This window comes from Salvelinus alpinus, chromosome 2 (genome assembly GCF_045679555.1).
Source record: "Salvelinus alpinus chromosome 2, SLU_Salpinus.1, whole genome shotgun sequence".
NCBI lineage: Eukaryota > Metazoa > Chordata > Actinopteri > Salmoniformes > Salmonidae > Salvelinus > Salvelinus alpinus.
In genome coordinates, this window is record NC_092087.1 from 85,256,910 (window position 1) to 85,278,496 (window position 21,587).

The window sequence follows — 21,587 nt, forward strand, 5'->3', positions numbered from 1 at the left end:
GATAAGCAGGACGAGGTCTTCTACTAGCATTAGCTAGCTATCGCGTCCGAAGTGTTAGCTAGCTTAGCAATGGGCTGATAAACAACAGTTAAATCAACATTTTAATTCAAAATTGATTTGAAAGTAATTTGTTTAACATTTGCACATAATTTAGTGAGTAAATAATCATTAAACATTTTGCAAAGTTATTGCTTATTCTTCTGCAAATGTTTCTCTAAAGCGGGTACTTCTGTCTGTCGGGACTGATGCATTATCATGCTTACTAAATAAATAAAGGTGGAAAGTGGAGCGCGCTCCTTGAGCTTTGTGCGTTGTACCCGAACCGCGCGACCTATAATTTCAATTCATCTGATTGGTCAAGACATACAAAGAGCCTGCAGCAGCATTCTGTGTGTGAGTTGAAACAATCACGAGGCAAATCGGTCTAAAAACAGCAGTTTGTCCCCTTTGCGTCTAACTATTTTATTAAACAAAATCTAATGTGCTGGGGCAAATGCCGCCTTGCCACAAGTTTGTTTGTCAGCCGTGATGCAACTTATGCAATGGAAACCGTCTAATAATAGTTGCCTTCTTGCGTGAAAAGGAAGGACATTACAGCAACTTGTGCACTACATCATGTGTCATCTTGACTACATCATGTGTCAACCACTCACTTACTTCTCATTTTCATACTGCCAGTGAGTTGTCTTACAAAACCTCTCCACTTTTCTCTGTAAGTACACTTGAAGATATCTTATGAAATAGTGTTTGGTAGTATGTTTTTAGTGATTAACCATATTCTTCTGGCTAATGATAATACTAGGGACCCATGTCTCAATGCTATAGGATTGTAAGAATAAAACAGATTTTGAGCAATAAAATGATTATTATGTGTATACAGTGCTATAGAGAGGTCTGTTCAATAAGTAATTGTTTACCTCTCAATTGATTTATAAGGAGTAGTTATTCACCAGCTATAGAGTGAGTTCTTGTTTATTTTTCTAAGACTGCAGGGTGGGTGATGCAACAATGGCCTTGAGAACAGCAGGAAGTGTGTTGGTGGTCTTTCTCTGGTCTGTGGCAGGTACTGTATGGTCACGTTCTTAGATCTGTAATAGTCTTCTTATGATAGGTATCCTTGTTGCTATTAAATCTACAGACAATTACAAAATGCCATGAGACAGTTCAGGACAACATGAATATGAATATTCTGGTGTGTTCAGGGGTCTTTTAGGCAATCCCATTTCCCTTCAGAAGCTGGGTCATCCACCAATTAGGTGCCTTCTGAGAAGTGTATCTTGGTCAAAAGATTATTCAGATTTCACCTAATTTTAACATTCTCTCATAAAGAGCACGTGTTCAACTTAATGTTTTCCCATCTCAAGATGTTCAATAAAAAATTACTATAGTAAGTGCCTATTAAGTTCCAAATAAAGTTGCAGGGTTGACCGTAACAGGGTTGACCGTAACGGGGTTGACCGTAACGGGGTTGACCGTACCGGGGTTGACCGTACCCGGGTTGACCGTACCGGGGCTGACCGTAACGGGGCTGACCGTAACGGGGCTGACCGTAACGGGGCTGACCGTAACGTGGCTGACCTTAACGGGGTTGACCGTAACGGGGTTGACCGTAACGGGGCTGACCGTAACGGGGCTGACCGTAGCGGGGTTGACCGTAACGGGGCTGACCGTAACGGGGTTGACCGTAACGGGGTTGACCGTAACGGGGTTGACAATTTAATCTCATGAGGGGAATGGAAGGTTGTTGTGTGCAACAGGGAGTTGCATTCGAAAGCAAGCTTCACACAAATGTTTTAATTGTTCAAACATATCTAGCCTGTCTATCTATGGGTAACAGGGATGACGTGTTATTCTCGTCCCGCTCAGTTCTCCACCACAAAACACCAGAAAATGTCTAAAAAGAGTAGAACCAGCTCACCTGCTTTTTATACTATGATTTAACTATTAGATGTTCGACTAAGCTACATGTAATTTTTTTAAGAACGTCATACAAAGGATCATTTTACTACTTGATTTTGAATTCTAAGACCCCTTAAAGCATCCCCCCAAAATGAAATAAATCCCTTACAGCTGTTAGCCCATACAATCGCACTGAATAACACATTCATTACATAGAACAACAGATCGTTTCAAAAACAAATCTGAAGGACGTTTGTTCTGAAGTATCTGACCTACAGTTCCAGTCAAAAAGGTTAGACACACCTACTCATTCAAGGGTTTTTCTTTATTTGTACTATTTTCTACATGGTATAATAATAGTGAAGACATCAAAACTATGAAAAAACACATATGGAATCATGTAGTAACCAAAAAGGTGTTAAACAAATTCAAATATTGTTTATATTTGAGATTCTTCAAAGTAGCCACCCTTTGCCTTGATGACAGCATTGCACACTCTCATAGTTTTGATGTCTTCACTATTATTCTACAATGTAGAAAATAGTAAAAATTAAGAAAAATCCTTGAATGAGTAGGTGTGTCCAAACCTTTGACTGGTACTGTATATCTGAGAGATCAGGATTATATATATATATATTTTTTACATGTATTTAACTACTTATTTTTGGCACTAAACAGTGTCCATATATACTTCCATTCCTGTTTAACGGGTACGGGGGACCTTCAGACGAGTCTTGTGAGGCCTGTGGACTTCCTAGACCGTTCGGACGCTTCAGACGATTTTGTGAGAAGACACCTCTCTAGCTCGGTCACCTTTCACAGCAGATGCGGAAGTGCGAAATAGGCAGATACGGTGGATTGAGACTCATCCAATGCAAAAAAAACATATCTCTATCTAAAGAGATCTCCCGGGTGGCGCAGTGGTCTAGGGCACTGCATCGCAGTGCTAGCTGCGCCACCAGAGTCTCTGGGTTCACGCCCAGGCTCTGTCGCAGCCGGCCGCAACCGGGAGGTCCGTGGGGCGACGCACAATTGGCATAGCGTCGTCCGGGTTAGGGAGGGTTTGGCCGGTAGGGATATCCTTGTCTCAGTATGTAAAATGTAATAAAATGTATGCACTCTACTGTAAGTCGCTCTGGATAAGAGCGTCTGCTAAAATGTCTAAAATGTTAAAAAAAATGTAAAATAGATGGATTTTTATGGGGATTTTTGTATTGTGCTAATTAGATGTCCGCGGGGTGTGGACATTGACCTTAGAGGGCAATCAGATTTATTGAATTCTTCATGTTGTCTATATTAAAGGGCACTTCATTTACCATAACAGGCTTTTAAAATTCAATATTACTACACAAAGGGAAGTGTAACGGATGTGAAATGGCTAGCTAGTTAGCGGGTACGCGCTAGTAGCGTTTCAATCAGTTACGTCACTTGCTCTGAAACCTAGAAGTAGTGTTGCTCCTTGCTCTGCAAGGGCCTTGGCCTTTGTGGAGCGATGGGTAACGATGCTTCGTGGGCGACCGTTGTTGATGTGTGCAGAGGGTCCCTGGTTCGCGCCCGTGTCGGGGCGAGGGGACGACGTAAAGTTATACTGTTACCTTGATGCTGTTGACCCGGATCACTGGTTACTGCGGAAAAGGAGGAGGTTGAAAGGGGGGTGAGTGTAACGGATGTGAAATGGCTAGCTAGTTAGCGGGTACGCGCTAGTAGCGTTTCAATCAGTTACGTCACTTGCTCTGAAACCTAGAAGTAGTGTTGCTCCTTGCTCTGCAAGGGCCTTGGCCTTTGTGGAGCGATGGGTAACGATGCTTCGTGGGCGACCGTTGTTGATGTGTGCAGAGGGTCCCTGGTTCGCGCCCGTGTCGGGGCGAGGGGACGACGTAAAGTTATACTGTTACCTTGATGCTGTTGACCCGGATCACTGGTTACTGCGGAAAAGGAGGAGGTTGAAAGGGGGGTGAGTGTAACGGATGTGAAATGGCTAGCTAGTTAGCGGGTACGCGCTAGTAGCGTTTCAATCAGTTACGTCACTTGCTCTGAAACCTAGAAGTAGTGTTGCTCCTTGCTCTGCAAGGGCCTTGGCCTTTGTGGAGCGATGGGTAACGATGCTTCGTGGGCGACCGTTGTTGATGTGTGCAGAGGGTCCCTGGTTCGCGCCCGGGTCGGGGCGAGGGGACGCCATAAAGCTATACTGTTACAGAAGCAAAAGGCACTCTTCATGGAATGACCCAGCTGTCTCGCACACATCACTAAGTTATGCTTATCTACGGTTTTCATTTACACTCAACTCAGCAAATACAGCAACAAGGTGTGGACAACAAAGCCAGGTGATGGTGCCTCCCACCAACGCAGTGAAGGGACAGGAGGTGACACTGACCTGTAGCAACACCTGTACTCTGAGTGACAACCCCAACCCCACCTACATCTGGTACAGGAATGGACAACGTCTAGATGAGCACATTTCCCAACAATACTCAATCCACAATTACTATTCAGGCAGTTACTCCTGTGCTGTAAAAGGCTATGAGGATCTCCTCTCTCCTGCAGTGTGTGAGTATGGATTAAACTACAGTTTTAAAGTTTATCAGATTATTACTAAAGTTGTATTGTTCAGTCCTAAATCAGCTGATAAGAAGATATACTGAACAACAATATAAACGCAACATGTAAAGTGTTGGTCTCATGTTTCATGAGTTAAAATAAATAATCCTAGACATTTTCCATATGCACAAAAAGCTTATTTCTCTTAAATTTTGAGCACAAATGTCTTTACATCCCTCTTAATGAGCATTTATCCTTTGCCAAGATAATTCATCCACCTGACAGGTATGACATATCAAGAAGCTGATTAAACAGCATGATCATTACACAGGTACACCTTGTTCTAGGGACAATAAAAGGCCGCTCTAAAATGAGATTTTTCACACAAAACAATGCCACAGGTGTCTCAAGTTGTGAAGGAATTGTGCAATTTGCATGCTGACTGCAGGAATGTCCACCAGAGCTGTTGCCAGAGACTTGAATGGTAATTTGTCTACCATAAGCCACATCCAACAGCGTTTTAAAGAATTTGGTTGTACGTTCAACTGGCCTCACAACCGCACACCACGTGTCACCACCCCAGCCCAGGACCTCCACATCCGGCTTCTTCACCTGTGGGATTGTCTGAGACCAGCCACCCGGACGGCTGATGAAACTGTGGGTTTGCTCAACCAAATAATTTCTGCACAAACTGTCAGAAACCATCTCAGGGATGCTCATCTGCATGCTTATTGTCCTCACCAGGGTCTTGACCTGAATGTGTTGTAACAGACTTCAGTGGGCAAATGCTCTCCTTCGATGGCCACTGGCATGCTGGAGAAGTGTGCTCTTCACGGACGAATCCCAATTTCAACTGTACCGGGCAGATGGCAGACAGCGTGTATTGCGTTATGTGGGACAGCGGTTTGCTGATATCATCGTTGTGAACAGAGTGCCCCATAGAGGCAGTGGGGTTATAGTAGTGGCAGACATAAGGTACGGACAACGAACACAATTGCATTTCATTGATGGCAATTTTAATGCATAGAAATACTGTGACGAGATCCTGAGGCCCATTGTCTTGCCATTCATCCGCCGCCCCACCTCATGTTTCAGCATGATAATGCACAGCCCGATGTCGCAAAGAGCTGTACACAATTCCTGGAATCTGAAAAATTCACATTTCTTCCATGGTCTGCGTACTCACCAGACATGCCACCCATTAAGCATGTTTGGGATGCTCTGTATCGACATGTGCGACAGCGTGTTCCAGTTCCCGCCAATATCCAGCAACTTCGCACAGCTACTCCACAGGTCGCAATCAGCAGCCTTATCAACACTATGTGAAGGAGATGTGTCGCACTGCATGAGGCAAATGGTGGTCACACCAGGTACTGGGTACACGGATACCTTTTTATAAGGTATCCGTGACCAACAGATGCACATCTGTATTCCCAGTCATGTGAAATCCATAGATTAGGGCATAATTCATTTTCTTCAATTGACTGATTTATTTATATGACCTGTAACTCATTAAAATCTTAGAAATTGTTGATTGTTGTGATTCTATTGTTGTTCAGCGTAATAATAATAATTGAAATGAAATGAATAAATAATGGGCCTCCTGCTGTTTCAGGTGTTCTGGGTCAGAACTGTTTCAACGTGACTTACACCCATCAGAGTATCTGTGCTGTTAAGGGATCAACAGTGGAACTGCCCTGCACATATCAACATCCAAGTAATCATGTAGTCTCAGAACCAAACTGGTATATCCAAGAGAAATGTAATGAGGCACCTAAAATCCTGAGCTCGGTGCCAGAGTATGCAGGTCGTGCTGAGTACCTTGGAACTAAAAAGAAAGACTGCAACCTGAGAATCACAGACCTGAGAGAGAGAGATTCAGCTGAGTACAAGTTCAGATTTAAAACACAGTATGCAGAATGGGGGTACAGCTTCCCTGGAACAACTCTGACTGTCACAGGTAATATATCATATCTCCTACAACTACTTATACAAATATATTAATTGTAATCCAGTGCAATATCATATTGCAAGTTCTAATAATTATCATTCAGAGCTGCAGGTGAAGGTGTCTTCCTCCACAGAGGAAAAGAAGAGAACACTGACCTGTAGCACCACCTGTCTTCTGACTGACAACCCCAACCCCACCTACATCTGGTACAAGAACGGACAACATCTCCATGACCCTACTCCCCAACAATACTCCTGTAATACTCTAGTGGTCTGGTGTTACTCTACAGACAGTTACTCCTGTGCTATAAAAGACCATGAGGATTTTCTCGCTCCTACAGTGTGTGAGTCTGGACTCACCTATAATAATCATCTTAAGTATCAATCATTAAGGCCTGTGGACCAATAGTAGAACATGTGGGGAAAAACAGACCAATCTGTGCACTCTTGGATAATAACACCAGTAAAAAAAGTATATGGCATAATATACAAGGTAGAAAATAGATGATGTTATGGTATCTTCTTATACCGTTGAATAATAATACATTTTTTAATCCATTTTAGAATAAGGCTGTAACGTAACAAAATGTGGAAAAAGTCAAGGGTTCTGACTACTTTCCGAATGCACTGAAAATCGTCTCATCATTTGAGGAATTGATCAGATACATTTTGTTTCAGGTGTTCATGGTCAGAGCTGTTTGAATGTGACTTACACCAAGAGGAGTATATGTGCCTTGAAGGGGTCAACAGTGGACATTACCTGCACGTATAGACATCCCAGCTGGCACAACGTCACAGAAGTATCCTGGTTCAACAAATGGGAGTCTGGAGTTACTACAGATCTAAGCCAGGACCCAGAGTATGCAGGTCGTGTGAAGTACCTTCCAACTATAGACAAGGACTCCACCCTGAGAATCACAGACCTGAGAGAGAGTGACTCTGCTGAATACAAGTTCAGATTTACAACAACTGCAGTAAAATGGGGATACAGCTTCCCTGGAATAACTCTGAATGTCACAGGTAATACTGTCCTTACAGTATTATATCATCTAGTCTAAGTCATTATATTATTGGTGGAAATAATGATGATTGTGCTATTTTGTCTTAATTTACTCCTTTTCAGACTTGCAGGTGAAGGAGACTCCTGGCACAGAGGAAGGGAAGGTGACACTGACCTGTAGCACCACCTGTACTCTGACTGAAAACACCACCTACATCTGGTACAAGAACGGACAACTTCTCACCAACCCAAACACCCAAGATAACTACCTCTACCTAGACCCAGTCAGCAGTGAGGACGCAGTCAGCTACTCCTGTAGTGTTAAAGACCTCCGTTCTCCTGTTACGTTCGTTGGGGAACCAACGTCTTTGAAGAATGCAGTTGTAGGAATCATAGCGGTTATTCTGATTCTCATAATCTGTCTCTTTGGGTTCATGTGGTTCAGGTGAGTGAGATGAATTTATCATTTTTCACATTCTGTGGCATAATCGATCAAAATATGTATATTGCTTGATTAATTGTTCATTTATTAATTTATAATTTTTTTCACAAATCAGGAAGAAGTTCTCCAAATCCACCTCTGACACAAGAGACAGAAGAGATACAGCAGAGAATGGACCGGTGAGTTTGTTGGAGTCAGTTGACTGAGAACTGCAGTCATCTGTGTATAGATGACTCAATGACTGGTCATATTTTTCACCCCTCATGTTGTCTGTCCTCTCTACCCATCAGAGAGACACTAATCCAGTGTATGACAACATCTCAGGCATGGCCATGGCCATGGCCCCTATTGTAGCACAGAGAGCGATCATAGACGAGCAGGATGACGTTACCTACGCCATCATCCAACACAGAAACCAGGAAGTGCCTCTGGACTCCACCGTCCCACTGTCTCACACCCAGAAACAGGACCAGGATTGCCAGTACGCTACTGTGAAATTCAACAGCCACAGTGCTGCTCAATAGACATTGGGCGGGATTCAATCCAATCATGGGTTATAGGCATTGTGGCTTTTAATGAAATTCAATGTTTTGAAAAAATGCTTTATAATTCCTCAATTAGAATGACTTTGATTTTGGCTTGAACTATCCTTTTAAATAAAAGTATAGGCCAAACTGTTCAGTCCATATTCTACTGTTCTATTATGGTCAGAGGGGATAAAATGTAACGTCTGGAGAGTGATGGGTGTGGAGTCAGACGCAGAGAGCAGAAGGTTGACGGGAAAAACGCTTTAATGTCCTTTCGAAATGTAACCAGTTACAAACATGGGTGAAGCCCAAAACACAGGCGCAACAAACCCAAAACCAAAGTTACTCAAATACCGGACAGCGAAAACCCAAAAGAACACAAACACCACATACGTCAAAATAACAACAAGCCCGCACAAACACCAGCGGGCTAAACAAACTTAAATAACACCCATCCCAAAACCCCAACAAGGAACAGGTGAAAACAATTAGACAAAAACAAACGAAAAGGAAAAAGGGATCGGTGGTAGCTAGTAGACCGGCGACGACGACCGCCGAGCGCCACCCAAACAGGAAGGGGAGCCACCTTCGGTGGTATTCGTGACATAAAAACAGTTCATTTTTTACGGTAACTTCTTTGTTGTGGTCATATCTCAAACGGAGAGTTTCAGCATTAAAGATTCCATCTTTAAATAACACAATATAACCAACTTTATTCATGAGGTCTTATAGTAAATGTACTATATGTGATAGTGATTTAAACATCCCATCCATACACCACACTAAACCTACACACAGTCTGTGTCTGAAATGTCATCCTATCATCCTACAGACAGCAAAAGATTTCAGACTTCACAGTATATATGCATCCTACTTAAGACACTCCCCTTTCTCTCCAATCCTTACATTTTATGGCTCTACAGGAAGCTAATAAAGAGGGTAACAGGATTCCAAACATTTATTACTCTCTTAAAAGAATCTGTCCTCACCTCCCGACCTCAACCCCTCTTTCTTCTAATACACAGATGTCTGTCTCCCCTGTATCAACACATCGCTCTCCTCCATCAAACACATTCCAAAGCCTTCTGTCTTTTTACAAACTCTTTCTATTCAAGGCTTTGTCTCTATCATTTATTTAATATCTCAATGTTCAAAGTTTAGCCGATTCCAACAGTATCTTGGCAACACGTACGACGCTGCACCTTGGCCCACTTCTTCCGACGGCCTTTACAACCTTACATTGAGATCTTTACATTTGTCAGTTAAGTGCCTGCACCGTCTGTCCTTTCAAATTCAAATCCAAGTGTTTCAGTTGGGCAGTTAAGGTCCTGCAAGAACCCCCACCAACTTAAGAGGTTCCTCGATGAACCCCACCTCCTATGGGGTTCTTGGAATAACCTTTTGGGGGGAATTTTGAGTGCCAAGAACCCTAAGGTTCTTTTGAGAACTTTAAGGATCGTAGAAGAACCCTTGTTGAACCACACATGTTTAGTGTAAGAAAATCCATACGTAAATTGTTAAGATTGTAAGAAAAGTAATGCATGAAAACATAACTGTTAAATTAGATCTGTAAACGTACAAAACCCTATGTTATGACTATGAATGAACATTTACATGTTGAATTCTTACTTTATGTATCCTTTTACTCGGTTACAGATATCTGTTATACTTACAAACTTTTGTCAGGAACGTAGCTAGTCAAAGTTAGCCAGTCAATCAAGCAATTCCAGCCCAGACTTTAGTTGCTTTGCGGTATCATTTCCAAAACAAAATAAAAGTCTAGGGCCTTCAGCAAATTACTTGTGTTAGAATGATACTATAAAGACACAGAAGAGCCTTGTCCAGAATAACCGCCTGAGCTGCAAAATAGAAAGTAAATATGATTTAGGCTAGGCCTAGGGCTCCCAATTGGCGCACTGCATCTCAGTGCACGAGGCATCACTACAGTCCCTGGTTCAATTCCAGGCTTTATCACATCCAGACGGGATTGGGAGTCCCACAGGGCGGTGCACAAATGGCCCAGCGTTGTCTGGATTTGGCCAGGGTAGGCTGTCATTGTAAATAGGAATTTGTTCTTAACTTGCCAAGTTAAATAAGGGTTACGTTTAAAAAATGTAAATAATATATATATATATATATATCATCCACTATATAAATATGCCATGCAGTTGTGTGTTTATTTAATAGCCAAAACTCTCCATTCTCTATTACTCCTCAGTTGAGTTTACTTCACATTTAGGTAGCTAATATAATGGATTTGTTTGCCAGCGTGAGTCTAGATACCACTAGCTGTATTATGCCTACAACAGTGAAGTTCCAGTCTGCTAGGTGTTTCTCTACAGTAAGGGCATATATCTGGGTGACGTGGACATCCCCATGCATGCACCTTATATAAACCTTGTTGTCTGTCTCTCTGACAATAGCAACATTGAATTTGAATATTGAAACAATCTCCAACTGTCCCATAGTAATGTACGTGTTGGGAGTCGGGACGAGACTGACAGACAGCGTTTCTCAGCCAGTCGAAATCATTAATCAGCTGGCATCATTTTATGGATATATACAAAGAAATGTCAATTGAAAAAGGTGAAATGAAACGAAGTGCAGCTAGTTTGCAGTCTTTCCAGCAACCGAACCGATAGAACGAACGAACAGCCGGCTTGGGTAGCAACCCTAGATTTGTTTTGGGACTATATTTTGTGGAAGGATGAAATAGTATGAATAAATTCATCAAAATAACGTTTTGGTTAACGGCTACGATTGCAGACAGGGCCCAGAGAATGGGAATGGGGCAATATTGAATTAGAAATTTACGTTATAATGCCCACAATCACAGCCAGTAGTATATACCAGGAATAATGAAATGTGAATCTATGAATTATGTACAGTGCATTTGGAAAGTATTCAGACCCCTTGACTTTTTCAAAATGTTGTTACATTACAACTTAATTCTAAAATTGATTAAATATATTGTTATGTCTCATCAATCTACACACAGTACCCCATAATGACAATGAAAAATACCTGTTTTTTTTTGACATTTTGGCAAATGTATTCAAAATAAAATGAAATATCACAATTACATAAGTATTCAGACCCTTTACTCAGTACTTTGTTGAAGCACGTTTGGCAGCGATTACAGCCTCGAGTCTTCTTGGGTATGACGCTACAAGCTTGGCACACCTGTATTTGGGAAGTTTCTTCCAATCTTCTCTGTAGATCCTCTCAAAATCTGTCAGGTTGGATGGGGAATGTCGCTGCACAGCTATTTTCAGTTCTCTCCAGAGATGTTCGATCGGGTTCAAGTCCGGGATCTGGCTGGGCCCCTCAAGGACATTCAGAGACATGTCCCAAAGCCACTCCTACGTTGTCTTGGCTGTGTGCTTAGGGTTGTTGTCCTGTTGGAAGGTGAACCTTCGCCCCAGTCTGAGGCCCTGAGCGCTCTGGAGCAGGTTTTCATCAAGAATCTCTCTGACTAGTCTCCCAATCCCTGCCACTGAAAAACATCCCCATAGCATGATGCTGCCACCACCATACTTCACTGTAGGGATGGTGCCAGATTTCTTCCAGAAGTGATGCTTGGCATTCAGGCCAAAGAGTTCAATCTTGGTTTCATCAAACCAGAGAATCTTGTTTCTCATGGTCAGAGTCATTTTGATGCCTCTTGGCAAACTCCAAGCGGCTGATGTGCCTTTTACTGAGGAGTGGCTTCCGTCTGGCCACTCTACCATAAAGGATTGATTGGTGGAGTGCTGCAGAGATGGTTGTCCTTCTGGAAGGTTCTCCGATCTCCACAGAGGAACTCTGGAGCTCAGGGAGAGTGACCATCGGGTTCTTGGTCACCTCCCTGACCAAGGCCCTTCTCCCCTGATTGTTTAGTTTGGCCGGGGGGCCAGCTCTAGGAAGAGTCTTGGTGGTTCCAAATTTCTTCCATTTAAGAATGATGGAGGCCGCTGTGTTGTTGGGCACCTTCAATGCTACAGACATTTTTTGGTTCCCTTTCCCAGATCTGTGCCTCGACAGAATCCTGTCTCGAGGCTCTACAGACAATTCCTTCGACCCCATGGCTTGATTTTTGCTCTGACATGCACAGTAAACTGTGGGACCTTATATAGACAGGTGTGTGCCTTTCCAAATCATGTCCAATCAATTTAATTTACCACAGGTAAACAGGTGAACTCCAATCAAGTTTTAGAAACATCTCAAGAATGATCAATGGAAACAGGATGCAGCTGAGCTCAATTTCAAGTCTCATAGCAAAGGGTCTGAATACTTATGTAAATAAGGTATTTCAGTTTTTTTTTAAAGTTTTTTTAAAAACTATTTCTTGAAACCTTTTTTTGCTTTGACATTATGGGGTATTGTGGGTAGATTGATAAGGAAAATGTTTAATTGACTCCATTTTATGTAACATAACAAAATGTGGAAGAAGTCAAGGGGTTTGAATACTTTCCAAATTCTCTGTGTGACCACTGGAGTCTTTGTCATTCATAATATTTAGTGATAGAATATTTTGAAAGGTATTTCATCACTCAAAATCTTGCCAAAGCATATTCTGTATGAGGGGTTAATATGAATTTAAAATAATTTGACATGATTTATATGAATCGGGGCATGAACATATGGACTTTGAAATGAATAAGGGAGAGGTTAAATGTAGGCTAAGTCTGGCATCAGCTTATTCCCACACTTTACAATAACTGTTGCAGTGGTCTTAGGTAGTCTCCGTATAGGCTGTTCCCTCCATTGTGACACTGCTGCCCAGTTGAAGAGCTTGTGATCTCCATGCAGCACCACGCGCCTTAGTAAAAGCACCCCTCAGCCTCAGAAGACGCCCTTCTGGAGGCATGTAGCCACGGAGTCATTATACCCTAATATAGACCTATTTGCCTACTAGCCAAATAAAGTGCAGAGCATGCATGATGCGTGCAACTCATCATTCCAACATATGTGAACATTTAATTCATCCTTCATTCAGTTCAGTGAGTCAGTATATCATCCATTCTGTCACTTGTCTGAGTTACAATAGGAACTAAATCAAAGAGAATAGAACAGTTTGATCCGTTTGTTTATTGAAATCCATGTGTGTATTCAAAATTATCTACATTTCCAAAGTTATTTAGCCTATCACTTTAATTATTAAATGCTTAGTTTAGGCCGATCCAAATATAAAAAAAATAGGCCTTCAACTTAGGCTATCATTGTGGGTACTGGTGTCTTGCGGGATAATTATAGAACTCTATTTGTGTTTCATAACAGTTTTTATTATAGGCCTCCATTTGGGCTCCCGAGTGGCGCAGAGGTCTAAGGCACTGCATCTCAGTGCAAGAGGTGTCACTATAGTACCTGGTTTGAATCCAGGCTGTATCACATCCGGCTGGGATTGGGAGTCCCAACAGGGCGGCGCACAATTGGCCCAGCGTTGTCCGTGTTAGGGGAGGCCGAAGTAGGCCGCCATTGTAAATAAGAATTTGTTCTTAAAACTGACTTGCCTAGTTAAATAAAGGTTAAATATAAAAAGAGACCCTAGCTCACTGGCCTCTAAATATAGCCTCTAAATACATTTTAAACAAAATAGTTTAAGAAGCACATGAAGTGGCTGGTAGGGAAAACAGATCAGGCAATAAGAATAGGCTATAGATAGTTGTAACCATTTGGGACCCCTTGGCTATTTAACTCAGGACAGGTTATAGCCTAGACTTAATAAATATAACATATATACTTAAAGGCTATAACGAGCCTACATACAGAGTGGAATTCACAAATACAACAGTCAAACTTCCTAATATAAGGCCTACAGTCCGTGCTCCCAAATACTGGAAAAAGTGTGATTCATTAGGTTGCATGACCACCACTGTAGCATCACATGGCTATAAAAAATAAATTATACAATTAATAGATTCCCCCAAAAATGTTGTGATTAATAAGACTGAACTAGATCAAAGGTAATTCAATAATAAATATTGTGTTGCACCTTTAACAAATAGCCTAACAAATGAACATCTCTTGAAATAATTCAAAGACTTCTGACTGTCTTTATTAATACATCCTCTATATCTAATGGGCTTTGGCTGTCTGGTCTGAATACTTTCCTGAATGCTCTGTAGGTTAGGCTACTATGGTGAGCGAGCGTTGCGCATTTTCATTATTAATAATATTGATTACCCATTTATTTGTCTTTGTCTGCAAATCGTCCTCTTAAAATGTAGGCTATATCCTATAGGACCTTAAAACCTTAAATTAAGGTTAAAGAAAAAAAGAATAAGAATGACTGTGGTCATTTTTGTTTCTTTCTGTTCTAAATTGAGACAGCATATTCCATATTGGATTGTCTAAAAATGTGGGAAATGACCTTTTAGATGCCCATCAAAATTCTGGGGGAGGACCCCCAGACTGTAACGGTCGTCTTGTGGTGAATGAGCGGACCAAGGCGCAGCGGGTGATGAATACATAATGATATTTATTAAAGCAAAGACGAAACACGAAGAACACTTGAGAAATACAAAACGACGTAGACAGACCTGGACTTGAGAACTTACAATATACGAAGAACGCACGAACAGGAAAAGACTACATACACGAACGACAAAACGAAACAGTCCCGTGTGGTAACATATACGGACACAGGAGACAACCACCCACAACAAACAATGTGAAACAACCTACCTATATATGGTTCTCAATCAGAGGAAACGTCAAACACCTGCCTCTGATTGAGAACCATACAAGGTCAATTAACAATGACACTAAACATATAACAAACAACACAGACTGCCCACCCAGCTCACGTCCTGCCCCACTAAACACAACTATACAAAAGGAAAACAAGGTCAGGAACGTGACACCGCCAGGTTATGTAATGCCCGAGGTGTAGTGGATGAACAGGAGTCAAACGCAGGAGACAGAGAGTTCAGAGTAGCGTTCCAAATTTAATTCCCCCACACGGGTGCAAACACGACGCTACTCAAAAAACAAATGCTTCACCACAAACAGAGTGAGAAACACGGAAAATACCAACCAACACGATACCCAGAGACAACAAGAATGTACAGAGTGTACACACAACAATCCCGCACACCCAGCAGGCCGGGCTGCTGGGTAATAAAGCCCCACAAATCACCCTAACCACAAACAGGTGTACCTACTCAACAAAAAGGGAGGGGGAGGAAAAGTCAGTAGCAGCTAGTAGGCCGGTGACGACGACCGCCGAGCGCCACCCGAACAGGAAGGGGAGCCACCTTCGGTGGGAGTCGTTACAGGTTATATCTGATCAGTGAAATGTTTGTATTGTATATGATGGTGGTACTGTATTACCCTCCGCCACCTTTACCTCAATGGATATTTTTATGTTTCGTTCACTACCAGTGCAGTAGGTGGCCGATATACGACAATAGGTGTGCTCCAAAAACATTTACATATTTTTTATAAGCACTTCAGTGACGTGTTGGTTGTCAGGAAAAGGCATCATGGGTACAGGAAGCCAGATCTGCATCACCATCTTAGACCCTCAGTACATCTAGTTGGTGTCAACCACAGAACTCACACTCTTCTGTTACACACAGCCAGTATAATGTATCCTACCAAACTCCTCTCTTCACTCTGGAAGTACACTTGATATTACCTTTTACATTACAATTCAGCTTTGTTCTTGGTGGTTTGTTCTGCAGAATCAATGTCAGCATGTCAGTCTCATAGTAAAACCTTTGTTCTTGATGGTTTGCTTTGCAGAATGAATGTCAGCATGTCAGTCTCATAGTAAAACCTTTGTTCTTGATGGTTTGCTTTGCAGAATGAATGTCAGCATGTCAGTCTCATAGTAAAACCTTTGTTCTTGATGGTTTGCTTTGCAGAATGAATGTCAGCATGTCAGTCTCATAGTAAAACCTTTGTTCTTGATGGTTTGCTTTGCAGAATGAATGTCAACATGTCAGTCTCATAGTTAAACCTTTGTTCTTGATGGTTTGCTTTGCAGAATGAATGTCAACATGTCAGTCTCATAGTTAAACCTTTGGTTTGTTTTGCATCGGTTCCATATGTGTTATGTTTTAGCAGGTAATAAAAAAGTAGGTGATTATGTTAATTGCCTGATACCACTTAATTGCATTATCAGTAATTAGCATTATCAGTAATAAACAGTTGATATAAATAGGTTGTCTTTATTAAAGCGGTAGCACAACTTGACATAGGTGTAATCTACATAATAATTACAATCTTTCTCCTCTCTTTTGCTGTATAGTCATCTACTCTAACTGGGGCACAGATCTGTAGGTCCATGTGACATCATTAGTCATGTTGCATCAAGTGTCTTTAGGTCTTTGAAATGTGCCATGTAAGTTCCATGTCTTATTATAATTGTTCTAAGTAAGCTACGAGATGCATGTTAATGACTTAAAGAGGAAGGAAAAGGAATTTCTGTATAAGATACTTGTGTCCTGACTACTTTAGATATGAGTCAACCACAGAACTCACACTTTCTGTTTCTATGCACTGCCAGTCAGTTGACTTACAAGACCTCCCTCCTTCACTTCACTCTGTAAGTACTCTTGACTTGTATATCTTGAAAAATGGTGTTTGATAGATTTAGTGATAAACCATATATTGTGATAATGACAGGGTCCCATGTATCAATACTATAGTCATGATTATGAGAATTTAACAGATCTGAAGAATCTAGCTTAGATTGTAGGACGGCCGGGGTTGTTAAGCATATCCCAGTTTAGGACACCTAACAGTACAAACTCTGAAGATAAATGTGGGGCAATGAATTCACATATGGTGTCCAGGGCACAGCTGGGGGCTAAGGGGGGTCTATAACAAGTGGCAACAGTGAGACTTATTTATGGAAAGGTGGATTTTTAAAAGCTCGAACTGTTTGGGCACAGACCTGGATAGCATGACAGAACTCTGCAGGCTGTCTCTGCAGTAGATTGCAACTCCACCCCCTTTGGCAGTTCTATCTTGGCAGAAAATGTTGTAGTTGGGGATGGAAATTTCAGAATTTTTGGTGGCCTTCCTAAGCCAGGATTCAGACACAGCTAGAACATCAGGGTTGGCGCAGTGTGCTAAAGCAGTGAAAAAAAATCTTGGGGAGGAGGCTTAACATGCATGAAATCAAGGCTTTCAAAGCTTTTACGGTTACAGAAATCAACAAATGAGAGCACCTGGGGAATAGGAGTGGAACTGGGGGCAACAGGGCCTGGGTTAACCTCTACATCACCAGAAGAACAGAGGAGGAGTAGGATAAGGGTACGGCTGAAGGCTATAAGAACTGGTCGTCTAGTGCGTCGGGGACAGAGAATAAAAAGAGCAGATTTCTGGGAGTGGTAGAATAGATTCAGGGCATAATGTACAGACAATGGTATGGTAGGATGTGAGTACATTGGAGGTAAACCTAGGCATTGAGTGACAATGAGAGAGGTTTCGTCTCTGGAGGCACCAGTTAAGCCCGGTGAGGTCTCTACATGTGTGTGGGGTTGGCCAAAAGAGCTATGTAAGGCATTTTGAGCGGGACTGAGGGCTCTACAGTGAAATAAAACAATAAGAACTAGCCAAGACAGTAGTAGACAAGGCATATTGACATTAGAGAGAGGCATAAAGCAATCACAGGTGGTTGCCCTTTTTCTCTGGGTTGTTCAACCTACAAACAATTCAAGATGCTTCTTAGTGTTATTCTGGTGTGTTCAGTGTTAGGCGTCCCCATGTCACTTTAGTAATTGTCTCTCACATCTCACTGATTGACACTTCTCTATGGTTTCCATTCACACTCAACTCAGCAACTACGGCAATAAAGTGTGGACAAAAAAGCCAGGTGATGCTGTCTCCCATCAACACATTGTTTGAACAGAAAGTAACACTGACCTGTAGCACCAGCTGTCCTCTGAGTGACAACCCCACCTACATTTGGTACAAGAATGGACAACGTCTAGCATGGTTATCCAAGTCCACATTGTCAGCTAAGAGATATCATTCAGACAGCTACTCCTGTGAAAGGCTTTGAGGGTCTCCTTTCTCCTGCAGTGTGTGTGTTTTTAAAAATCTAAGATGACCCAATGCAACAATGGATACCATTACAGATATAACTTTAGTCAGTGTTTATTTACAGTACAGTGGAACTACTGTAACTAGTTGATGTACCTCCAATTGTTTGTTGTTTTTGGTCAGAACTGTTTCAACGTGACTTACACTCATCAGAGTATCTGTGCTTTGAAGGGCTCAACAGTGGAACTGCCCTGCACATATAGACACCCAAATATTCATGACGTTTTAAAAGCAAACTAGTATATTCAGAGAAACGTGATGAAGTGCTTAAAGCCCTGAACTTGGACACAGAGCATGCAGATCGTGCTGAGTACCTTAAGGCCCCCAAAAAAGACCGTGCGATTCAAGAGAAGGACTGCACCCTGAAAATCACAGACCTAAGAGAGAACGATTCTGCTGAGTACAAGTTCAGATTTATAACAGAATTTAGAGAATGGGGGTACAGCTTCCCTGTAACAACTCTGAATGTCACAGGTAATATATAATATCTACTACTTCTACAACTACTAATACAGGTAATATTACACAAACAGTTTAAGATATGGAGTCTTGGTCTATGGCACAGAGTACTGACAAAGGGATGTTTCTACACCTAATTTCAGGTCTGCAGGTGAAGGAGACTCCAGCCACAGAGAAAGGGAATCTGACACTGACCTGTAGCACCACCTGTACTCTAACTGAACCCCACCTACTTCTGGTACAAGAACTAAAAACATCTCACCAACTCAAAGACTCAAGAAAACTCCCTGATCCTAGACCCAGTCAGCAAAGAGGATGCAGGCAGATACTCCTGTGCTGTAGAAGGCTGCAATAGCCCACCCAATCCACCTACCTCATCCCCATATTGTTTTTATTTACTTTTCTGCTCTTTTGCACACCAGTATTTCTACTTGCACATCTTCATCTGCTCATCTATCACTCCAGTGTTAATTTGCTAAATTGTAGTTACTTCGCTACTATGGCCTATTTATTGCCTTACCTCGTCACGCCAGACTTTCTTTTTTTTCTATTGTGTTATTGACTGTACGCTTGTTTATTCCATGTGTAACTCTGTGTTGTTGTTTGTGTCGCACTGCTTTGCTTTATCTTGGCCAGGTCGCAATTGTAAATGAGAACTTGTTCTCAACTAGCTTACCTGGTTAAATAAAGGTGAAATAAAAAAAATAAAAAAAATACAAGAATCTCTTCTCTCCTGAAGAGACTCTCACTGTTATTTGTAAGTATTTGTAAATAAATTACTGTTTTAAACTTCACTTGTACTGTGTGTGCTCTTGTATTGAGTTGTGTTCTTTAAACTCACTCCTGAACTGGAAATACCCCCAAGCCGCACGAAGCTCGCTTTTTGCTGGCAGAGATTGTTAATAGTTTAAGAGGGATGTCACGTGTGTTTGCAAGACAGAGAATCTGAGATCTGATCTCCTTGCGAGCTAGTGAGGGAGCAGCAGCGTGATGCTGGTTACAATCTTCTTACCATTTAACTAGCAGCATACCAACCTGCATCCCACTGCTGGCTTGCTTCTGAAGCTAAATAGGGTTAGTCCTGGTTGATCACTTGATGGGAGACCAGATGCTGTTGGAGGGCCACTAGGAAGCACTCTTCCTCTGGTCTGAAAAAAAATATCCCAATGCCCAGGGCAGTGATTGGGGACATTACCCTGTGTAAGGTGCTGTCTTTCAGATGGGACGTTAAACAGGTGTCCTTGACTCTCTGTGGTCACTAAAGATCTAAATTCCCAATCTGGCCCTCAACCCATCATGCCCAACTAATAATTTCCATCTTCCAATTGGCTGATTCATCCCCTCTTCCCTCCCCTGTAACTATTCCCCAGGTCGTTGCTATGAATTAGAATGTGTTCTCAGTCAATTTACGTGTTACAATGGGGAGGCAGGTAGCTTAGTGGTTAGAGCTTTGGACTAGTAACTGAAAGGTTGCAAGTTCAAATCCCCAAGCTGACAAGGTACACATCTGTCGTTCTGCTCCTGAACAGGCAGTTAACCCACTGTTCCTAGGCTGTCATTGAAAATAAGAATTTGTTCTTAACTGACTTGCCTAGTTAAATAAAGGTAAAATACAAAATATGTACTTACTAACACAATATAGGAAGTTTATTATAAAATTATTCATTCATATTAACCTGCCAACCACTATATGAAGAAGTTAAAAAATAGATACATTTAAATTGTACCAAGTGTAATGACCACCCAGAAACAGTGTTGCATCTTTTTTAATGGTATTCATGTTAAGAATCTGTGGCAAGACATCAGTAGATTTATAATGGAACAAATTCATGAAGATTTGACACAATTATGGAGAGATGTCCTGCATGAATTCTTTACCAACGATAAAAACTATTTGGATGGATATTTATATTTTTCGTTCACCCGCCGTACAGTAGGTGGCGGCAATACGCCAATAGGTGTAGTCTGCCATAAAACCTTAAAGAAGAACAAGACAACAGCAAATTGTTGACGAGGACAGCAGTTCATATCATACAAAGAAACAGTAGCTTCCACAATGGATCGGGTAAGTCTGGTTTTAACATTATATGCCCGCTGTGTTGTATAAAATGTCTAGGCCTAGTTTTCATCATCTTTGAACCTCCATATGCCTGTGTTCTGTTTTGGGCGGCAGGTAGCCTAGTGTTTACAGCGTTGGGTCAGTAACCGAATCGCCGAGCTGACAAAGTAAACATCTGTCGTTCTGTCCCTGAAAAAGGCTGTTAATCCGTTGTTCATAGGCCGTCATTCTAAATAAGAATTTCTTCTTAACGGACTTGCCTAGTTAAAGTAAATACATTTTTGAAAAGTTGCCTACAACTATATAATTTGTATTGTAACCACCCTGGATTTATAAGCACGGATACCGACACTGCAGCTAGAGCATGCTTTTGCGGCACAGTCGATAGCGGGCTGGACTTCGGGCTAGAAGGTCGAGGGTTCGAGACCTGCTCCCAGCTTGTTTCATTACAGTATTTATTATGGATCCCCATTAGCTGCCAAGGCAGCAGCTGCTCTTCCTGGGGTCCAGCAAAATTAAGGCAGTTCATACAGTCATGTTTAGGAATCTGTGACTATGACATAATTATCTCCTTCCTCCCGAAGTGTGCAAATGTTCACATTCCTTCACTGATTTCTTACATATTAGCCATTATTTGACCAGATATTCAACTGGCCGTTCTAGTAAAGAAAATAA

General features: G+C 41.7%; 2 protein-coding genes across 8 annotated transcripts in view; both read left to right on the forward strand.

Moving 5' to 3' along the window:
- The first annotated feature begins 596 nt into the window (after window positions 1-596).
- On the forward strand, window positions 597-8,505 carry LOC139545082 (sialoadhesin-like). Of its 3 annotated transcripts, none has more exons than XM_071352488.1 (9): window positions 597-712; window positions 986-1,063; window positions 4,189-4,446; window positions 6,053-6,397; window positions 6,522-6,731; window positions 7,066-7,407; window positions 7,511-7,832; window positions 7,945-8,008; window positions 8,120-8,505. In XM_071352488.1, the coding sequence occupies exons 2-9, from the start codon at window positions 1,009-1,011 to the stop codon at window positions 8,351-8,353; spliced, it is 1,830 nt and encodes a 609-aa protein (XP_071208589.1). In that variant the 5' UTR covers window positions 597-712; window positions 986-1,008; the 3' UTR covers window positions 8,354-8,505. The 3 variants fall into 3 exon arrangements, with proteins under 3 accessions (XP_071208589.1, XP_071208580.1, XP_071208596.1); XM_071352479.1 differs by having other exon boundaries at window positions 606-712; window positions 6,492-6,731; XM_071352495.1 differs by lacking the exon at window positions 4,189-4,446 and having other exon boundaries at window positions 608-712; window positions 6,492-6,731.
- A 12,303-nt stretch (window positions 8,506-20,808) lies between these two features.
- The window catches only part of LOC139545058 (zinc finger protein 271-like), a 35,701-nt gene continuing 34,922 nt past the window's right edge, over window positions 20,809-21,587 (forward strand). For 3 of the 5 annotated variants that reach the window (XM_071352466.1, XM_071352438.1, XM_071352442.1), the window contains exon 1: window positions 20,809-20,918. In XM_071352466.1, the coding sequence (XP_071208567.1) occupies window positions 20,910-20,918 (9 nt within the window). In that variant the 5' untranslated portion in view covers window positions 20,809-20,909. The remainder of the gene's footprint in view (window positions 20,919-21,587) is intronic. The other 2 variants (XM_071352451.1, XM_071352458.1) reach the window with 2 other exon arrangements.

Coding starts and splice junctions, on each gene's coding strand:
- LOC139545082 (XM_071352479.1), top strand. CDS start 1,009: ATGGCCTTGAGAACAGCAGGAAGTGTGTTGGTGGTCTTTCTCTGGTCT. Junction 6,398..6,491: donor AACAACTCTGACTGTCACAG/GTAATATATCAT, acceptor ATTATCATTCAG/AGCTGCAGGTGAAGGTGTCT. Junction 6,732..7,065: donor TTTTCTCGCTCCTACAGTGT/GTGAGTCTGGAC, acceptor ATTTTGTTTCAG/GTGTTCATGGTCAGAGCTGT.